The sequence below is a fragment of the Gavialis gangeticus genome, unplaced genomic scaffold (assembly GCF_001723915.1).
Source record: "Gavialis gangeticus isolate Ggan-Ray unplaced genomic scaffold, GavGan_comp1, whole genome shotgun sequence".
Lineage (NCBI taxonomy): Eukaryota > Metazoa > Chordata > Crocodylia > Gavialidae > Gavialis > Gavialis gangeticus.
The window spans coordinates 40,890,677-40,913,657 of record NW_017729026.1 but is presented as its reverse complement, the minus strand read 5'-3'; the positions used below and the strand labels follow the sequence as shown (position 1 = coordinate 40,913,657).

The window sequence follows — 22,981 nt, the reverse complement described above, 5'->3', positions numbered from 1 at the left end:
ATTTAGTTGGCTTAACTGAAGACCCAAAGATATGAAGGATTAAGAGGCTTAAAAGTCATAAACTGTTAATACATGAAGCCCATAAGCTCCTGAAAGAGATTGAGGATGCTGAACCAAACCTGTGGGCAGCAATAGAGTGGGCTGACTGCTGGGAAAGATCAGACCTATTCTTACAGTATTTTATACCAACATCAAACAAGTCTCCCCTTGGGCACACCTTTGACAGAGAAGCATGGGTCAAGCTGAACAGACTGAAATCCGTATAGAGATGCTTCAAAATAACACTCTACAAAATGAACATCTTGGACAGCCCCCTGTGTGAACTTAGTGTCCAGCCAACAGCACGGCACTTAATCAAATACCGCAATCTTTAAAAATGCCCAGACAGGGCAGATAGAATCTGCACATTGAATGATGATACATCTGACGTTATACAAAACAGAAAGATCTTTGAGCCAGTTTCTAATCCACGAGTTGACATTACCTGTGATCCTGCGACTGCCTAACTTAGTTAAGAGCCTTTGTGGAGGGACTTTGTCAAAGGCTTCTTGGAAGCCTAAATATACTATGTCAACTGGATCACCTCAATTGACCTGCTTACTGACACCCTTAGAGAACTCTAGTAAGTTGCTAAGACATGATTTCCCTTTCAAAGCCATGTTGATTCCACCCCAGCAGGTCATATTCATTCATGTGCTGAACAATTCTTTTTTATATTATTATTGTTTCTACCAGTTTTCCAGGAACACAATTTAGGTTCACCCAGCCTGTAGTTCCCCAGGCCCCCCTTTAGAGTGTTTTTTAAAATACTGGAGTCACATCAGCAACCCTCCAGTCCTCTGGCACCAAAGCTGTTTTTTGTGATGGGTTGCATACTATAGTTAGGAGTTTGGCAATTTCCAATCTGAGCTCCTTCATGATTCTAAGGTGAACGTCATTGGGTCTTGGTGATGTGCTACTGTTTAGTTTATCGATTTCCGCTATGACCTCAGCAAATGAAACATAAATTTGTGTCAGCTCCACTGACCTGTCCCTGGAGAGAAATGGATCTGGTGTCAGAATTTCCCTATCTTCCACAGTGAAGACAGATGCAAAGAAGGCATTTAGTTTCTCAGCAATGGCCCTGTCATCCTTTAGCACTCCTTTTACATCCTGATCATCCAGAGGCCCAACTGACTTTCTAGCAGGTCTCTGGCTTCTAAGCTACTTAAAGACATTTTTGTTGTTGTCTTTTGCATCTCTAGAAAATTTCCCCTCAAATTCTTTCTTAGCTTGTCTTATTACAGTTTTACATTTGATCTTCCAGAGGTAATGCTCCATTTTATTTTCCTCATTAGTGTTTGACTTCCACTTTTTGAAAGAAGCCTTCTTTCTACTTATTGCTTCTGCAACTCTGCCATTAAACCATGCTGGCTTTCTTTTGGTCCACTTTCCTTTTTTTTTTTTTATTTGCAGTATGCATTTGCTTCGTGCCTCCAATATGGTGTTCTTAAGCAGTTCCCATGCTGCTTGCAAGTTCTTTACCTCCTCTGGGGACCCTTTTAACTTCTAACTAGCTTCCTCATTTTGGTACAGTCTCCATTTTTAAAGTTAAAAGCTACTGTGGTAGATTTTCTTCCAGTCTCCTCTCCTACATGAATGTCAAACCCAACTGCACTGTGGTCACTATCTTAGCCGGGAAGGCACATAAACTCTGTGAAAAAATGTTAAATCACAAAAAACCACAACCAGCAACTGACTGATGCTACAGTAAGAAGGCCCAATAGGCTAGTGGTTAGGGTACTTGCCAGGGACTGGGAGACTTAGATTTTAGGTCAGCCTCACCTAGGCAGTGTTTGAACCTACATCTCCAACTTCCCAGGGAAGTGCACAAGCCACCAGGCCATGAACAAAACAGAGCCAGGAACATCTTTCCCATGTCCTGTTGAAGCTGGCTGAAGGCCATGCAGAAGCTATCCCACTCCTATCTACCAATTTTATACAATGACTACTAAATGAAAAAATGCCTTTGGGGGAAGGAGCAGGAGCCAGAGCCCAGGGCATCCTGCCTTCCAGGACAGGTCTTATTTCACTAAGCCACACCTGTATGGCTGTTCCCCTTCTGCCCCATGTATTTCACCCTCTTGACTCCTAATGGTCCAGCTCCAACAGAAGAAAAAGAGAGGACCTACGGAATGGAGCACTTTGCTAGTAGTGGAAACCATACGCTCTAAACATCCTCTGGATGAATATAACCTGCAATCCGTACCCCATCTCCTAAGCTAAAAGGTGAAAAGCCTGCCCTCCCCCTCAGATTCATAGAAGTAGGGTCAGAAGGGACCTTGTAGATCTTCAAGTCAGACTCCCTGCCCTGGGCAGGAGAGAAAACCAGGCTCAAATGACCCCAGGCAGGTAGACGTCTAGCCTCCTCTTAAGGACCCCCAGGGTAGGAGCCCTCCTCCTCATTTTTGTTATTGTTGTGATTTATATACATTCCTGAGGGAAAGGAGGATCCAAAATACACCTAAATGGCCAGAAATACCCCTAACATAGCTCATTTCAGCTGTATAAGTGCTACTTATCTTCTAAAGGCAGAGTTGGATCAAGGCCTTTGCAGCTACAGAAGCCTGACAACGATGCACATAGTTCTGAGGAAACACCATCCTCAGATGGCAAGGTGATTTTGGAGGTGACATCTTTTATTGGATCAACTGCAGATACTATTTGTCGACAATACATTTAGAAACAGCTTTTGTGTTCCAAATGCCACAATTTAAATCTGATTATTTTGATATTAAAGTTCATCCACATAGAAATAAATCAAAATCACTGTAGAACAGTTCTGTAGCATGCAATGGATAAAACAGGAGAGGAAATGTAAAAACTTGTGTACCTGAGATGCCACTCATCTCCACTCTAGGAGGTACACAGACAACCAAGGTCAACTCATTTTCATGTATGCCATCATGAAAAATATTAAAACACAAAAGCGAATTCAACAAAATGAATCCAGGCTAGAAAATGTATTGCAAGGAACAATCCATTTATTTACACGGAAAGAGACTGGATGATCCAATAATTCTTTTCTTTCTTTACTTCCTTTTATTCTAATTTGGAAAAAATGACTGAAAAATAAATGGAAAAATAAGGGAAAGCAAATACAGAAATTATTTTTAAATGTGTTAATAAAACATGTAGCTTACTAATATTAAAACTTGTATTTGCTAACTCCATCAATTTTATTCTTCACCTGGATGCTCAACTACCTCTTTCTGTTATAGTGACTACTAACAATGTATTAGCAAAACCCGTTATGAGTACTAACAGCATAACAATGAAACATGACCAACTAAACTGTACTGAAGGAAGGTGACCATGCAAATATATATAGCTTAGAATTAATTCAAAATATTCCATTACTATACCATACTAAGTAATAGATTTTTCTTCTCATTTTTGGCAATCTCATATTCTAGTCTCTTATTAACTAGACTGAGCAATAGGTTGGATAAGACTGCCAAGAAAGTTTATGTGTGAAAGAACTGCAAAAATCACTTCATTACTGGCTTTTATAAAGTTGCAGAGAAAGGACTGTGTCTGAATCTTCATTACAGTCATTTTACTCCGCTACAGCACCAACAGCAGGAGCAGAGACGGGCACCAATTCTCAGAAATAAAAAGGAATGTGGGATCTACACGTAGGTTCTGATTTTTTTTGAAAGACCATATAGACATTTGTTTCCAGGCAAAAAGAGCAGCTGCAGGTTTAGTAGCATTAGAATAGAATTAGCTTTATCATGCAAGCTTACCAATAGAAGTGCTCCTCCACCATTTTTGTCACTGCTCTAGAAACAGCTCTTTCATGTGGACCAAGGTTTTTATTTAAATTCACTCCAAGTTTCTCTTCCAAGAAGTCAATAATGAACTCAGTGCCAGATACTTTTTTGTGGTTGTATTCAATCCAGGGCATTTTCCCTTGAGGGGAAAGTTTTCCATCAAAATAGTTCTAAGAAAAGAAGCAAGTAAAGAAACAAAAAACATACACAAAAAGCCCTTCAGCTTCTATTTAATCAGAATAAAATGGTGCAATTATCCAAATAACAAAAGCAATATTCTAATTTCAAGGTAACTACCAAACAGCAGCAACCTGTCTCTAAGTTTAGGGACAGAAATTACACATAAACAAGTATAAGGGATCAGAAATCAGTTCAGATCTGTAACGCAACGGAAGTTCAATGCACATAAACCACTTTCAAAATGGCCAAAAACGGTTTACAATAAACATGGATGGGTGTAGTATCAGACTTAACTGATCTGGATTAAATCAGTTCATTGAACTTCTGTCCCAGATCCTCTCCAGATTCAAGATAACATACAGTACCCCAGCATCCCAGGTTGCTTTGCACCTCCCCCACAACTCCCCACTTACAGGATGGGTGGGCTAGCCTTGGCCCAAGGAGAGAGGCTTGGGCCATGCCTTTCTGCTTCGGTCAAGCAAGGAGATGCGCTCTAGCACCCCGAGCCATTGCAGACATGTGGCTGCATTTCCCAAATCAAAAGTGAATGTCTGTTCACTTGCTTATCAGTTCAATCTATACAGCTTAGACTAACCTGCACAGATTGAATCAATTCAGTCTCAGGCTTTTTGACTGTCTGTATTAGCCTAAAGGGAAAGGCAAAAAGTTTTTTCCAGCAAAAGTAATGCTAAAGCAAGAAAATTTACCTGTCATTTTTTAATACCAAGCAGTAGGCCTGATCCTGCAATGTTACCTGCCCTTCACACTTGCTGTAGTGTGATTTTGTATTAATTATTCTATTAAAAACCAAAGAGGATTAAAGGCATCCAGCATCCCACAGTGCAGGACCCAATATTCTGAAGAATTTTCATCACAGAACAAAAACCAACTTTGGGACTTGCACAAAACAGTGATTCTCCTCTTAAAAACACTTTATAAATATTAAATATCCTCATTAAATAGCCCTGAGATAGAAAATGCAGCTAAACTGCACACACACTGAAAATGGGAGAAAGAGGGACTGAAGTCCACCTCAATCTTCTCAAGAGCGGCAATAGACAAAAAATCCCAAAGTCAAGTGCCTCCACCTTCTTTCAGGCCTTCAGTAAGCCTAGTTTAGACAGACATTCCTAGCCTCTTTGGCTAGGAAGGAAGTACAGCTTTATGAACCCTCTCAGCAGTTGATGTTCTGCAAGTGTCACTCATTTTCTTCAATCAGATCCACAAGAACCAGACATGAGCCTGCATTCCCATTAAAATGCATGAGATTCCATACAGGCCAGCATGTACAGATCAGACTGCACCACCAGGGCCTTATTGCACAAGTATTATCTCCATTTTACCATGCCATGATGCCCCCTGGTGGTTCCACAACCATTCCCACTCTGCCCCTAGGACATCTTCCTATCTCGTCTGCCACGACTTGATGGAAATATAATGATAAGAGCATGGGAGGCTGCCCTGGTCTTACTCTAATGACCACCCAAATTGGGGTCATGGACTTGTGGGCCAAATGCATGGTTCCATACCTTCCCTACACCATGTCCTATGCCTCATAGATGGCATCCTCACAGATGTTCAACCAACTGCTGACACAGCCCTTCGCTGGGCCTTCCAACCCCTTGGCCTCTCAACCCCACTCCAGTTGCCAGACCCCTCAGCCTCCTCTCCAGCCCCTTTCTGGGCCCTCAGGCCCTTCAGTCTTATCCAACCATTTCTTGGGCTACTAAGCCCCTCGGTCTTTCTCCCAGCTCTTCTCTGGGCTCTCAGCTCCTCTTTGGTCCCTTGTCCCTCACAGCCATCCAGCCCTGCACTCTATTCCTGGACCCACACTGGTCCCACCCTACTCCCTGGGCCTCACAATAGGCCTGAGGCCTCTCGCTGGGCCTCAGAACACCAGGCCTTAGACCCCTCTGGTCCTACCCTCTATTCCCTGGCTCCTCGCTGGGCCGCTGGACTCACATGATCCTGGTCTTCCTTGGTCCCTCATTAGGCCTCTGATCCCACATGATCCTGATCTTCCCTGGTCCCTCACTGGGCCTCTGGATCCACGATACTGATCTTCCCTGTCAAGTGCTTTTCTGTTGGGGTGTGCTTCCCTAGCATTACCCCTCCATGGTGTCATCCACAAGGCAGTGGGGGCTTAAGCTTTCCAGCGTCCCATCCTTGCCTTTCCTTGGAGTGGCCCAGGCATGGCATTTCATGGAGGCTGCTTCGCCACAGGTAGCCCCACCATGCTAACCAGCTCCTAGTAGAGTGCAGTTTCAGGTCTTACCCGAGACCAGTCTTCACACCTCTCTGATCTTGCTCACCCCTCTCTGCCCCCACCAGATGTCCGACACCTCTCCTGGGTTGCTAGCCACTGGGCCCCCTGGCTCCATCTCTCCTCTAAGTCCTCCATCTCTGATCCCAATTCACTCTTGGACCCACTGGCCATCGTCATCCTGGGCTGCACCCCTCTTAAACCCTTTCCTCTCTCAGCTATGGACCCCCACGGACCTTTGGCCATGGCCTCACCTCTACTGGCCTGAGGCCAGCAGAGAACTCCAAGCCCACCCAGCTCTGGCAATCTCCACTGTGGTCTGTTTCAAGCATTGGCCTATCAGCCCCTCCCTCAGGGCTTGCATAATCTCTCACTATACCCCCTGTGCACTCAGCCCCTCTCTCTCTGGGTTCATCTAGCCACTCAATAGACCCCAGGTACTCAGCCCTTATCTCTGGGCTGTGGACCCCACACTGGGTCCCCAGGAACCTCCTCCATCCCCTTAATTCCTGCCCAAACATCTGGATGTCCTTCTCCTTGTTGGCATTCAGGAGTGGCAGCCTTCCTGCTTGGTGATGCTCCTATACCAGCTCCCAAGATGTTACTGGCAGCCTGCTCTCAGGGTCTAGCCTTATACCCTGTCTAAACCCAGCCCTCCTCCAATCAGGTGACTCCTTTGAACAGGCCTAGCCACAACTGCTGCCCCCCTGGGTCAGCTGGCTCTGCAATTAGCCCTGACCCCCACTGGCCGGTGGTTCAACAGGCTGCCTAACTGCTTAAAGTGACGGGCACATAAAGTGTCCTGCCACATTAATATTAACAACATACCGTGCTATTTTTTATTATTGAGCTTTGGAATAATCTTGCTGAGTCTTGTTATTATGTAAGAATCTCCACCTGCATTCAAAAACAGAATAAATTTCAAAACCATAGTAGAAAAACTCAGAAAAACGTATACCCTGAAGGCTCAAAATGAGAAGCCAAATAAAAAAAATTTCAAATTTAGTGCACTTTTAAGTCTTGTCATTTTTAAACCAATCTAAATTTGTTTGAGGGCCTGATCTCTGGGTTTTTTAAGTTTCAGTGTCAACAATGCCATGGCAATGTGGTTAGGCGTCCAATATTTATCTTCCATTAATCTATTATAGATTCATTAAGGAATTAGATGGACAAACAGCTCATTTTGCAGCCAGAAGTACTAATGTCTCCATCTCGATGGGGATTCAGCAGAAGAATTCAGCACCCTGATTACATTTTGAAATACAGATGGACAATGCATTACAAATGTGTGGTCATTTCCAGGCACATATTCCTTCTAGATCAAAATACAAGAAATAATAAAAGAATATTGTTGGGAACACAATGCCTTCTGCTTCAAGCCATTTTGGGATTCCTGCCCATCCACACATATGATCTGAGGATAAAAAATACGATGCTAGATATGCAAAAATAATGCAATAGGCATCACCTGACTTGCATATCAGGGGGAAGGAATGATGGAAGCTGTGCTGGTTCATAGTAAAAATGCTAAAAAAATTTTATCTACCATGTAGAAGAATTAATTAAGAATAATATTAATTCTATAAAACCCTATTAATTATGTATGTAGCACTGTTGGTTTTAATATCTGCTAATTTCCACAGGCTTTTTGTTGTGATAAAAATATCAATATTTGGAGCAGTTGCTAGGTGTTCATAAAACATAAGTACAATTTTTTTGCTGTAATACCAATAATCAAACTGGTTTCATTAAAAAAGTTAGTGTAGGCTATATACACTGTATTTACCTGCATCCAAGATGACCCTGAATTTAAGACAACCCCCAAATAATCATATTCTATACATGGAAAATTTATAAAATTTGTTATAATTTTCCACATGCAGAATCTAATTATTGGAGGATGATCTTAAAATTTGTCCCCACCACTTCAGCAGGGAAAGCAGTGGTAGGGGAGCAGCAGCAGGAGTTAGGCATAGGGGGAGGCATTAAGAGAACAGGCTGCGGGAAGAACAGGAGCTGACAGGCAGTAGTGGGGCAGTGGGAGCAAGCAAAGCAGTGGAGGGATGGGAGGAGGCAGTTCTCTTCCTGTTGCCTGCCCTGCCCACCCCTGCTGTGACTGCCCCACTCCTGTAGCCTCTGATCCCTGCCTATACCCATCATAGTCTCAGGCCCTTTTCTCCCACCACATCCTCTTCCTTGAAGCCTATATATCTCACCTGCCCCAAACCACCCAACATTTACCCTTGCTCTAGCAGCAGCAGGTTCTGTCCCCATTCCAGCCTGGGGCACAAAGCACAGCCCCAGCTCAGACCCATAGCAGCAGGATAGAGCCAGCATCATTGTTATAGGACCAGGCTCCGTACCCCAGGCTGGAGCAGTGACAGAGGCTTCTGGTGCCAGGGCAAGAGTAAGTGGCGTGGGTGAGGTGGGGTTGGGAAGATGGATGAAGGAGGGTAATGGGGGTAAGAGGGAAGAGAGGGCAGGGATCTGAGGCTGTAATGGGGAGAGGCAGAAGATGCAGATGGCGGCAGGGAGCCAAGCAACAGGTGTTGCTGTGGCTCCAACCTGGGGGCTGGGGTGAGAGCTGGAGCTACAGCAGCTGCCTGCCCCACTTCTGCCTTTTACTTGATTAAAAGATGAGGGACTTTTCCTTCCCTATGTTAAATAAGAAAAAACTTCATGTTGGAATCGAGTAAATATGGTAATATGCACTTCTGTATATACACATGCATGTGCATTTGTGTGTTAAGAATGATGTTCCCACAACATTAAAGGTTACATTTTAAAGCACAAAATATTTAGGAAGCACAGCAGGTACGGTTTGACTAACAACAATGGCTTAATCATATTGCATGGATTAAACTCTGATGTGTCTTAAATTTCCTTGGTATTCCCATGTTTGCTTGTAGTTTTCTTGTAGAATGAAGTATAATTCATTTTTTGATGTGCTAAGACACTTGATATCCCTGGATAAAAGTTACAGTACAATGCAGATATTTTAAACCAAAAAACCTTAATATCTTTAGAGCTGCTACCAATTGTCAGCAACTATCAGTTAAACACTCACTTAGGAGTCAGTCCAGCTGCAAACCAGTGAATGAATATGGTATTGTTATAAAAAACAAAATCCACCCTTATATATTACCTATAGTCTAAAAAAGCAGTTGTGAAGAAAGCTCCTTTGAAGCTCTGGAATTTGCAAGCAGAATTTCATGAGACATCTTGGGTTTAGTTCACAATGATTTCCTGAAGGAATTAGCCCTCACCCTTCCAACTACTGTAGCATGGGAGGGGGGTGTTGTTTGTTTAAATCTAATTCTAAACTAGTATAAAAGACTTTAAGAAAATGGACCGTTTTGATGGCCCAACTTGATCAGATTCTAAATACCCAATCTTGACTTCTTCAGAAATAATTACTGCAGCCAAAACTGTTTCCTTCAAACTTTTACAGAGGGTAACAAGTTCCCAAACTTGGCAGAAACAGTTGCAATCATCCTGAACAGACTGGATCAGACAAGTTTAAATAGAAGGACCCTGGATTCAGAAACTCAGGGAACTGATGGATCCCCTGCAACGCCAGTCTGAGGGGGAAAGGAGTCCAGGAGAACTGGATGTACTTTAAAGAAACCTTACGGAAGGCACAGAAACAAAGTCCCGCACTGCAGGAAGGCTAGCAAGTATGGCAGAGGACCAGCTTGGCTTAGCAAGGAACTCTTCAGTGAGCTAAAACACAAGAAGCGAGCTTACAAGTAGAAACTTGAACAAATGGCTAGGGAGGATTGTAAGAGTATTGGCTCAGGCATCAGGAAGGCCAAAGTAGAACTGGAGTTGCAGCTAGCAACGGACGTGAAGGGTAACAGGACATGTTTCTACAAGTGTCAGCAACAAGAGGAAGATCAGGGAAAGTGTGGGTCCCTTACTGAATGGGGGAAGCAGCCTAGTGAGAGATGATGAGGAAAAGGCTGAAGTACTCAATGCCTTTTTCACCTCAGTCTTCACAGGCAAGGTCAGCTCCCACACAACTGCACCGGGCAGCAGTTTGGGGAGGTGAGAAGCCAACAGTAGGAAAAGAACAGGTTAGGGACTATTTAGAAAAGGTGGATGTGTACAAGTCCATGGGGCCGGACACAATGCACCCCCGGGTGCTGAGGGAGTTGGCCAATGTGACTGAAGAGCCACTGGTTATTATCTTTGAAAAAGCATGGTGACTGGGAGAGGTCCCAGGTGATTGGAAAAGGGCAAATATAGTGCCCATCTTTAAGAAAGGGAAAGAGGAGGATCCAGGGAATTTCAGATGAGTCAGCCGTACCTCAGTCCCTGGAAAAAATCATGGAGAAGGTCCAGTCAGAATGGATTCACCAAGGGCAGGCCATGCCTGATCAACCTGATTGCCTTCTATGATGGCTCTTTGGATGCGGAAAGAGCAGTGGACTTGTTATACCTTGACTTTAGCAAGGCTTTTGATTCGGTCTCCTACAACATTCTCGCAAGCAAGCTAAGGGACTAGAGGTTGGATGAATGGACTGTAAGGTGGATAGAAAACTAACTGGATCATCGGGCTCAAAATGTAGTAATCAATGGCTTAATGTCTATTTGGCAGCCAGTATAAAGTGGACTGCCCCAGGGGTCAGGCCTGGGGCTGGTTTTGTTCAATATCTTCATCAATGATCCAGAAGATGGGAAGTAGTGCACCCTCAGCAAGTTTGCAGGTGACACCAAGCTTGAGGGAGTAGTAGTTACACTAGAGGGTAGGGCTGGGATTCAGAGAGATGTAGACAAATTGGAGGATTGGGCCACAAGAAGTCTCAGGAGGTTCAACAAGAACAAGTGCCAAGTCCTGCACTAGGGTGGAACAATCCCATGTACCAGCACAGGCTGGGGAGCAACTGGCTAAGCAACAACTATGCAGAAAAGGACCTGGGGGTTACAGTGGACAATAAACTGAAATAAACCAACAATGTGCTCTTGTTGCCAAGAAAGCTAACAGCATACTGGGTGGCATTAGTAGAAGTGTTGCCAGCAGAGTGAGGGAAGTGATTATTTCCCTCTATTTGGCACTGATGAAGACACATCTGGAGCCCTGTTTCCAATTGTGGGCCCCTAATACAAAAACCACATAGACAAATTCTAGAGAATCCAGTGGAGGGCAACAAAAATGGTTCGGGGGCTGGGGCAGATGACTTTTCAGGAGAGGCTGAGGGAACTGGGCACATTTAGTCTGGAGAAGAGAAGAATGAGGAGGGATTTAATAGCAGCCTTCAACTACCAGAAGGGTGCTTCCAAAGTGGATGGTGCTAGACTGTTCTCAGTGGTGACAGATGACAAAACAAGGAACAATGGTCTCAGGTTGCAGCAAGGGACTTTAGGGTAGATATTAGGAAAAACCTCTCACTTGAAGGGTAGTAAAACACTGTAACAAGTGACCCAGATAAGTTGCAGATTCTCCATCCTTGGAGATTTTTAAGACCCAGCTAGACAAAGCCTTGGCTAGTATGATCTAGTTGGGGTTGGTCCTTCTTTGAGCAAGGGGCTGGAATAGATGACCTCCTGAAGTTCCATCCCAACCCTAATTTTCTATGATTTTATGAGAGCCAACCAAAATGTTTTGATAGTCCCAAATGCCAACTTTTTTATTTTTTTAGAGGAGATCTTTAAATGTTGATGTATTTTTCTGATTTTGAATTACCTCTTTTTTCAAGCTCTCTCAGAATGGACACCATTGTTCCTAACTTTGGCCCTAACCAAAATGCAGCCTGTAGGCACAGGCCAGAGAATGAACTATGAATTAGTCACAGTTATTTCTCTGTTTCTCACAACAGTGCAAGGGACAGCATGTTATTTAATTCCTTTTCTGAGAAGACTATCACTTTATTTTGTACACCCAGCAGGCTACGGTAGAGAACAAGAGGGGATGCCAGCCCTCTCCCTTGCTGTCTGGTACCTGTCACAAGGCAAGCAGCCTCCTGCAACCTGCCAAAGCTATTGTCATCATCTGAACAAGGCAGAGCAAGAAGTAAACGTACCTCTAACGCTCCCTTATTCCCCTGTGGTGCTAAACAGGAGCTCAAACAGCTTAGCTCATAGTGCTTTTTATTTGCTGTTTGATTTCATAGTAGTACTTTGGTGTTCTGTGCTATGACACAGTATAACTGCTAGGTACATTAGTTACATAGTACTGTGTTCTCACTCTATGAGGATAGAAAGAGAGACAACAGTCATGGACACTAACAAAGCAGTGGGGTCAGGTCAAGACAGCCTGGAAACAATCAGCAATCAGTGACAATATTCAAGACAGGAGGACTGGTAAAGCAGCAGTAATACAGGCAATAAGCAAATACATCAGCTGAGGAGACTGTGGTGGCCTGTGTTGGCAAAGATGTTCAACAAAAAATGGACAAGGAGTTCTGTCAACAACTGAACCAACCAATAGTCTGTCAAATATCCTTGCCATGTGTGGAGGCCTGACTGAAGCCAAAATGTTCCCTGGAAGGTCAAGAAAGGATTAATAACAAGGTGTGTGTTTCCTTTTTGTATTTTCTTGCATACTACACACACCCAAATAAGAAAAAAACCTTTGTTTTGGAAAGGCAAAATGAAGGGGGAAAGAAAGATTTTTCCAGTGTTATGACTACATAGAGCAGGGATAGAGCCTAATCTTCAGCTGACTCACACTCCCTTTCCTCCTCAGGCAAAAATCTTCAGCTGGATTGTCAAAATCTCTTGGCAGCTCAGCCAAAAACTGAAACTGTAGCTGCTGTTGAAGCTGCTGCTAAAGACTGAATTCAATGGGTGGATCTAGGATTTGGAAACACGCTAAAAACAATCTTTAGGGCTGTACAATAATAGAAGAGAGACTGGGAGTAGCTAAATTGCTAAAGAAAGAATTGCTTGATAAGTGGAATATCCAGATCATTAAAAAGGGAGAGAGTCATTAACACCTCTTGAGTAAAGAGGCATTACCAGGAAATCAGGTAGATCAGAATGAGCTATGAAATCAGTTGATTCCCTTAGTGCTATCTGAATAGAAATGCTACTTCTGATACCAGACAGGTGGTTTTAAATTTTGAGTGGAGCAAGAATCAAAAGGTGAGTGACCACATGACTGCACCTCTCCCAATCTGTCCCTTCTAGACTCTGCCCCTTCCTCCATGCAGATTCTGGAGGGAAGAAAAGGAAAAGAAGTAGCAGACATCTTACAGTGTCTCCATGCTTCTGTTCTGCCCAGAAAATCAGCTTCCCCACTTAAGACACATATCCTGATTTTGGAAAGCTAATGTTTTGGTAAAGAGCGTGCATGGTATGTAAATAAATGTAGGTAGGGCACACATTTGCCAGCCCACAAACCTCTAGCTGCTAGCATGTACTAAATGCAAGAAGGAAGAACACCCTGACTGACCTGAAGAGGAGTAAGTAAATGTTACATTCTGGGCATGTCTACATGTGAAATTAATTCAACTGAAATAAATTCAACTGCCTGGGACTACGGCACATTAAGCTGGGTCAAAGTAGCTCCAGCTGGCAAGGGGCCTGAGGGGAGTCAGCCTGCCAGCCCAGGGCTCCTCCAACCTGGATCAACATGCTGCACAGGGGCTGGCTGTGCACAAGGGTGCTTCAGTGTGGGGCTAGCCAGCAGGCAGCCCCTGAACTGAAGCACCCTCATGTCCCAGCCAGCCCATCAGCCTCGTCACATGCATTGCACTGTGCTAAATAACATCACCATAGGACAATACTTGTGTTGACAAGTACTAAGCTATGGCAACATTTCTTAGTTTAGGGCCTAATAGAGCCGTATGTATAGACTCTGAGACTTTACTGCAGAGCTAATTAGGCCACTGCAGTAAGCATCTTGTGTAGATGTGCCCTCTATCTCTTTATGATATTAAATATTGAGCAAAATATTCCACAGTTGTGCTTGTACTGGTGGATCCTAGGAGCACCACAGCAAAACAAAGTCCTTCCCACTTATTCCTGTTCACCTAAGCTCAATCACATCAAATAGACAAACTAAGAGGGGTCCTCTAAACACGTCTCGATCTAAGAAGTGTTGCTAAGTAATCTTAGAGTGGCTCTAAGACATGCACTTCGGACCTGTCCAAGTAATCTACTTCATCCAAATGCCAAGCTTCTCTGTGGATGGAATGGGAGCTAGTGGGCAGGACTTATTTTCAGTGGCAGTCCCAGTGTCAGCAGGGAGACTGTATGATGCCTAAGTATCACCTTCTGCTTCCCTTTATTCACACTGAAGGGAAAAAAAAAAACATGCCTGGATACTCCAATAAATTCGTCAAATAACTATTCCCTACCCCATGATCATTAAAATTTATCCTGCAGAGAATGATAAACGATTCAGTTCAAAACTGTGCTGTTTCACAGTCCAACTAACATAGGTTTCTGAGCATTCCTAAATATTTCCCAACAATTTAATTCCATCTTTATTTGACGTGCCTTTTCCTTAAGATGCTACCTCCAAAAGTATCTTAATACCTTGTTCATAGCAAGTAAGATGATACAGATTATTTCAGCTATTAGAGCTGCTTCTTCAACTCAGAAATAGTGGACCAGCTAAGAGAATAATAATTGGTTCCTCAAAAATACTTTTTTTCCTCGTTCTGCTCTCCCTGAAGTCATTGACAAAACTACTGTCCCCCATTATGGTTAAGAGAAGGTTCCCTCCTGTTACTAGCATGATTCAGTGACACAACAAAACTATGCTTAAAGCCAATCTGCCCACTGATAAAAAATGGTGCTTTCCCAATGTCAGAAGACAGCCATAACCCAGCTGGTTCCCTCCCTCCAGCACTACTGATTTTACAATGCATGTAGGACCAAAACAAGGAAACTTCTTTAATTTTCATCAAATTTAAAAAAAGCACACTAAAATCAGATGGCCTGAAAGCTTTTTTTATCAATAACAGCTTCAAACTGAATGGGGGTGGGGGACACAAAATACCTCAGATCCTCAAAATCTGTACAATTTTTACTGAAACTGCACTCAAGTGTCTATTGTTTCAGCCAAGCAGGGTTGTAGGGGTTTATTTAAGAAGGGAGCTGTCCCAAGGGTATGCTCACATATACATTTGGAGCCATTTCAAATGGGAGGGGGATCTCTTCCTCCTAACCAGGCAGCAGCTGTTACCTCTTAACAGTGACATAGGTACAAGCAGGGAACAAGAAAAATGCAGCAAAACAGCTCCAGACTTAACACTGCTTCAGCCAGGGTTAAAGTTAGAGCTACATTTGCATTGCTCCCAGCTTCTCCACACATAACTGTTAGGACGTAACCGCTGCTGTGTGTTCCCAATCAGCAGGTCCCCCTTTTGAAACAGCTCCAAATACATACGTCCTTACCTCCTTACCTCCAGACAACATCCTCTGAGGCACAAAAAAGTGTCTCAAGTAGGGGTGCACAGATATGTTGGTTGGCTATCAGACTGGCACCGATAAAAAGAGAAATGACATTATCAGCTATCGACTTTTTTTTGGTCGCTGTAGGCGATAATTATGGTCACGTGCCCAGAGCACCCTGGCGAGCATAGCCCAGTCCCTGTGTCCCACTGCCAACCTGAGCCCATAGCAGACGACAGGTCCAGGCGAGCAGTGGAAGGGGGAGGGGGCATCAGGGAGTGGTCACAGGGCACCACACTCAGCAACAAAGGACCGTTACTGGCTCCTGCCATGGCAATGCCACGTGCACAGCAGGGGCCTGAGTGACAGGGCTGTGCAGGACTGACAGGGTTGCTGCAGAGACACTGAGCTCTGCACAAGCAGCGCAAGAAGCTGCACAAGGAACAATTCGCTCCGCCAGGCACCAGGTGCCTTTGCAAAAGTTGCTCCTCCCCAGCAGCCATGGGTGGCCCCAAAAAAGCCCAGGACCTCCTCGTTAACCTCCTAGCCTTGGCCAAGCTGGCTATTCATGTCACCAGGAAGGAGGTTCTGGCCAAGAGGGTCCCTGGGGACTGTGAGGCCGTTTTCCTGGGTTTCCTCTGGTCCTATCTCCAGGCAGAGCACCACTGGGCAGTAGCCACTGGCTCTCTAGCTGTATCTGAGAGTCAGTGGGCACTGTCCGGGGTGCTCTGCTCGGCGTCCCAAGGGTGCACTTAGTTTGATCCTCTGATCCACACACGTTCTGTTTTTTCATTTTTTGTCCCTCACATTCAGTTATGGCCTTCCGTCTATCACCACACTTAAGTGGTAACCTGTCGTAATTTAGTGGGGTATAGGCCCACGTAACGCAAGGTCAAAAATAGGCCAGCAGCCATGGGAGCTTAGCTGCATGGGGCCCACCAGTGCTGAGACAGCAGCATGCTCCAAGCATGCCCGGCATGGGTCCACCCCACCTGCAGCATGGACTGCGTGGAGAGCATAGCTGCAGGTAGGAGTCGTGGGTAAGGAAGAGTTATGTATGGGAATAAGACAATCACCACCTTCCTCATCGAGGGCCAAAGCAGGCAGGAGGCATATGTGTTTGTTATAAATGCAAAACAAATAGAAAAAAGGTCTATTTATGTCAGTAGTTTAAAATGCCTTGCACTACTACTAAATATCAGTTATAAGATCAGCATTGGCCGATGCAGTTGGTTAATCATTGGTTATTGGTATCTGCCAAGAAAATCTTTATCAGTGCACCCCTAGACCTGCACAGTGAACAGGCACACCAAAATGGATCTGACAGGAGAGCACCAAAAAGAGCCTGCTATCATGCTCTCATGATGCACTGAGACAAGCAATGCTCTGTGTAGTCTTGATTTGACACATGATGGCAGGACAGGTGCATGTGACCACATGAACATACTACTGGCCAAAGAGGACTACATCATGAGAGTCCCTCCACCTGCATGTAAGGCTCCATGGTAACGTCAGTGCAAAACAAAGCAGGTCAGTGCTACTTGAAAGCACATACACTGGCAAAAGCACTACAGACCTTGGGCAGGAGGTAATATGTCACAATATCCTACCAAAGAGGAAGACTCAAGAGTGGCACATGAGCGGTTGTCCATTAATGACCTGCAAGAATGTGTATGCTCTGTAAGTGCATGGGGCACCCCACTGCCTAGGTTGGGATTCACAAGCAGGGAACAACAGGTATGGGGAACTACACATCCACTGGGTGGAAGGCAAGCCTAGGGGTAATACTATAGGTTTGGACTTTAAACCTGTCCAAGCTGATTGTCAGTGGTCATTGTGGGCACCCATCATATCACACAATGTTGAATCACTGACCATGCCACTTGGGTTGGGTGGTCCCAAGACTGTCAGTTCCCAGTGGAAAGGGTGAATTTTGGTCTATCAGATGGAATGTGCAATATAACGAAAACATGTCACTCACATAAAGGGGGAGAAGACATTAAATTATACAAATGAGTAGTGATGTCCCTGTAAAAAATAGCAAAGCCCCATGATAAACTTCTTTTCTATTGCAATTTGATCTGTCTTCTGCCTGGTAAGCCACATCCTATGGAACAATGTTAATCATTCCAAACCTCAGTACTGCGTAAGCAACCACAAAAAAGAAAGTATAATCTGCCAAAATATGTTTTTCCTCCCACAAATGTGCCATTTCATACCCAAATTACACTGTTCTGCAGTGCACTGTCAGTAAAGTGTCTCCTGGTCTTGTGAAACATCTGAAGTTCAATAATCTATGAGCCATTCAAACTGGAATTTAAAACTACATACCACTGCAGGGGCTGAAATTTTTCCCTTTCCAATACTAAAAACCACTTGTTTTATGTATTAGTTACAATTTTTCATTACCTCTGAAATGCTTATGCTTGTATTCCTACAGGAAAGCAGTCAACTTTTAGAAATGGATGGTTGCACACAAGAAAATGCAAAACACCATAAAGCATTTCTAAAATATTTTTCCTATGCAATGTGTGACATCAACAAATAATTGCCCTGAAACATAGCATCAAAAGTTCCTAGAACCCCTATAGAATGACCATCTCGCTTATTCATGGCTCCATCGCTTGACAGTAATGTAGTCATCCTAAACTTTGCAAACTATAAGATTTAGTACACCTCAGGGACTTTATCATTATCATCAACATCATTATTTATGGTTGTTGTGATTCAATATTCATTTTATGATCTTACATTCACACAGGACTTTGAACACAGAAAAATACATGTCCCATGCTTCAAAGAGCTTACATTTTAACACGCATATTTGTCACAGCTGTGTTAAAATGCAATGGAATGAGAGCTATTCTGTGGCCTGGTCTGATTGACTGACGGAAGAACCAAAATAAGTTGCTTGGTTTTCTATCTCCCATCCCCTGATCTAGCTTGGGTTCCATCCCCCGCAGAAAGAAAGCACCTCATCTTGCTCAACACTCACCCACTACTAGGGAATGAGTGCCACTATTAAGAAGTGGTATTTATAGGCTCTGAAAACAACACCCTCAGCTAGAGGACCTGTGCCTGCAGTGAATGGCTCTATACGTGGGAAATTTTTCATTGTATCTTAGGAAGACCTCAAAAGTGAAACACTCCAGGGAAAGAAAAATGTCAACAACTTAAGTATGATCTATTTAACATAGTGAACTTTGTAGGCTAAACAGAACTAAACAACAACATATTTAGTACATATTTAATACATTTCAGACATTATTTAGCATGACACACAAAGTCCCAAACTACCTTAAAGTTCTTTTCCCCAAAATTAAATCTTCAAATACATGCAGATTTACCATCAAGCAGTGAACTCTGAAATTGCCTGAATGTTTAGACCAGTCTGCTTACAGTAGGCCCATCTTTAAGATCATGGACCTTAATGACAAGTGTTTAGCTCCCTTTCTGCATATAGTCTGCTTAGTGAGATAAATATTCTGTCTGTACATTTAGCATTACATGTAAGTTTAGTAAGCCATAATGTAAAAGAAAGCAACATACTCAAGTTTACCTGGTAGGGCAAATCAGCCATCCTTAAATAAGTTTCCATTTTCAAACAGAAAGGAGATAAACTGGGAACGCCATTATTGGGCCTTGAGAATTGATGCAGTATAATGGCATCTTTTGAATCAACCTCTTGCTCTTTCCTGGCAAAAACGAAACAGAATTTTAAAACAGGGCAAAAAACCCAGACTACATTATGTGCCATACATCAATATATTAAGTGCATGCTGAAAATGAATGGCTGAAACAAAGCATTCATCCTCTCCTAATGGGCTATTGTAATTTTTTATTCATCAAGTCCAAAGTCACTAAAAGCACTTACATTCCTGAGTCAGAATTCCAAGAGAAACCTTAGCTCATTCTATAGTGGAGCAATCTGAAAACCTGGCAAGAGTAAACTGATAAGACAAAATAAGTAAGCCTTATTCTCCCTTCCTTATGCCTAGTGACAAGTCAGTAAAACACTCATTCTGATGTGGTAATATTTTGTACCCATTCTGTGCAGCTGTAAATGACATTCAGCTAAGTTCCTTGAAAAAAGAAGAGATTCTCATAACTCCAGCTCTTTTATCCCCACTTACAGACTCACTGCCATTTTCTGTAACCTCATCATTACCCTTGGCCTAGTTCTGTCTTCTTCATATCTCCACCTGTTTTTACGGCATTCATCACTCTGCACTTCACTACCCAAATATACACTGATTTTACTCCACCCCTGCTGGAAGCTTCATCCCTTCTTTCCTTGACTCTCATCTCTAGGTTTTAGAGATCCTATTCTCCAAGCTCCTGCCTATTCACAATGATGCTCCATCCTCTCTCACAGATACAAAGCATGACTACATCACTCCTGATACTGACGAAATCCACTTGCTACTCATTCATTTTTGGATCCAGTTCAAAGGGTCTCTCTCCTTTTTTTAAACCCTTGTTCCAGCCTGGGCCAAATTCTGGTCTCAGTGAGCACGTCTACACGAAGGGTGGGCTATTATTTCAGGCAGAGAGCCGCTTACTGAGTTTTGGCAAGCCAGGCATAACAGGCAGCCAGGAGCAGATAAATATTGCCTAAATTTTTTTAGGGGCCCCACAAGCCAGATAGAATGGCCTGGTGGGCCGCATCAGGCCCACAGGCCACAAATTTTGCCCACCCCTGGTTTACAGTCATTAATGCACCATAGTTACTGTGCATTAAGTTTAGGACTTGCATAACCAAGCATTAAATCAATGCGCAGTAACTGACACTACTGTGAAGTAGCATCAGAGCACAGCTTTTTACAGACACTAACTGTGCAATAGCCTAATAGTACTGTGCAACAGCACATTAGCACAGGTTTTTCCCAGCACACTACTGTGCAGTATTATTAGGCTACTGTGAAGTTAGCGTCTTGTATGGATGCACCCAGTTATTTAGTAATACAGAGAATTATGGTAGATGTACACCAGTATAATTAAGGGCTGGACTTGGCCCAAAAGCCATGGGACACATTAAAATAAAATAAAAATTACATTGGTGTAAAACTGATGTTAGAAGAGAAAGAAGGCCTATGGATTCTTCGTTCCCGTTTACTCTGCCTGCCCTAACTCCACATGCATTTACCACTGTTGCTATTATAGCCTTTAAGTCAGAGGCTCCTAACACCTTAAGCAGCATTTTAGAATCTCTCACCTCAGCAGTCTCTTTTGAAATCTTATTCTAAAATGTAATTCTAGGCCTTCAAAAGTCTTTTACAGTATCCGCCCACAGTTATTGGAGATACTTCCATAGAAGCATACGGCTGCTGCACTACCACCGGCTTTAAGTGAGAGTGAGGAGCCCGCTTCCTACCGATTCTTTTGGAAACAGCCTCTTCTCTGACTCAAGCCCTGATTTCAATCCTTACTCACTATTTTGATGTCATATACAACTTACATCTGTAAAGCGTTTGGGACATGGCTTCCACAAAAGATACTGTACAAAATAAAGCCGTATACCATAGACAGCAGCCTAAGCACTTCTGCTTACCAATATAACAATGATTCTAACCCTCAGAAATTATACCTGAACCACCACAGACTGTATTTACAGCTTTGGGAGCGCTATTTTAGTGTGCTTTTCAAAATGAGCTACTAGCAATTGAAATTTGAGTGCCAAAGTGCCAAAAATGCCACTACTTCAATGGCCTGATTTTAGAGATCATTTACAGCACAACTTTCTCTACTGTAAATTGTAAAACACTCAACCATATATTCCATATTGCTAGGAGGCTGTATAAGAGGCACACAGGTATCAAACCTGCGAGCTAGAGCTTAGCATTTTTTCCAGAAATCTGAAATATACTTGTCATATGTCAATTGTAAGTCATTTCATTAAATATATCATCCTTGGGAGAGAAGCAAGAGATATCTAAATGCAAAGACTGAATTATAAAATCATCCCTACATTCAAGATATTTTTAATTATCATATTTTCTGAAGGCTAGAGGTATTTTCCAAGAGCTATGTTTATGTGGGTGTTTTACTGTAAGCTGAAAGAAAATAAGGCAATCAAATCTGTTTCCCTCCATGACGGTGGTTTTAAATTGTTATCAAAATCAGTATTATTTTTGTTTACCTTATCTTATGCCCATTAATACAAGCCCAGTGTCCACCTTTATTTTTCCATAATGGGTCCAGGAATATTTCCTGTATTTTCCTAATCTTTATATTATACAAGCAGTTCTCTGATAAAGCAATTATGGTACTGGTGATTTACTACCATAAATTACTGCCCTATTATGCAGTAAAATGGCTCAGTAAAAAGTGAGGCTTAGGGCCAATAATGGTTTGAAGTTGAACCAGTGTTGCCTTTTCCACAAAATGTCAGTCTCCTCTGTACACCTATGGTAGCTGAGATGGGTTTAAACACATAAAGCCATTTGCTAAAAACACATCACCTCCTATGCTTCCAGGTCCATCTGTGGGAAATCAGTAGTTAAAGCCACCATTTTCCCAGCCGACTGTATTATTTGTGTAAACAAACTGCAGAGCCACACGCAACTATTTACTTCTGATCCAAGCCTATGACAAACCCACCCATGTCTTTTTTTCTTTGGCGTTCAGGCTCCCTAATTACTCATGGAATTATAGATTTTCAGCTGCAGAGAGCAAGCATCACCCAACACAATCCTATCCCCAACCATGGATGCTTTTTGCTTTCAAGAGGCTGCACCTGGCAGGTTGATGCTGCACCACTCACAAGAGTCGTACTGTCATTTGTTTTTTGGGCTGGCCACTAAGGCCTGAACAGGAGGCTGTTTGCTGCTTGTCTGCTAGGCAAAATTACCTTATTGAAACACACAAGGGATGAGGAGGCTTCTAAGCATGAGAGTTTATTCCAGTATGCCCTGGCACAGTAGCTAACCATGCCAGAGGAAGGAGAATATTTGATGAATCATAGCTCCCTCCTGTCTTCTTGCTTTAATCCCCCGACCCTGTCCAGCAAAGTCAGGCCAACCCAGGTAGCTGCTTACAGCTACCACTGGGCTGAGGCCCTGTCTGCAGAGGGGCTGGGTGTTGAGCTGCCTAGGGCATGGGGGTTTGCCTTCCCAGCGGGCTTCAGCTTGCCCGCATCTCCCTTGGAACCGGGCACAGGCGTGGGTGAACCAGGCAGCTGCCCAGGGCCCAGAGAGAAAGGAGGCCTGAAAATGGTGAAAACAATGATGATTATTATGATCAAGATCTCTGGCGAAGTGGGGCCTGATACTAAAAGTTTGCCTGGGGTCACCTGGAGTCTAGGTACAGTGCTGATCTCCCTTACTGGGAGTTTCCATCTGGTCCCACTTTCAGGACACTGGCTTAGAGGAAAACCCCT

The 22,981-nt window shown here is 43.4% G+C and overlaps 1 protein-coding gene across 1 annotated transcript in view; it reads right to left on the bottom strand.

The window, feature by feature from the left end:
• Window positions 1-22,981, bottom strand: part of FAXC (failed axon connections homolog) — a 70,303-nt gene that overhangs the window by 41,671 nt on the left and 5,651 nt on the right. Inside the window, exons 2-3 of the mRNA XM_019520179.1 lie at window positions 19,163-19,298; window positions 3,789-3,985 (exon numbers count right to left, since the gene is read on the bottom strand). Of these exons, the coding sequence (XP_019375724.1) occupies window positions 3,789-3,985; window positions 19,163-19,298 (333 nt within the window). The remainder of the gene's footprint in view (window positions 1-3,788; window positions 3,986-19,162; window positions 19,299-22,981) is intronic.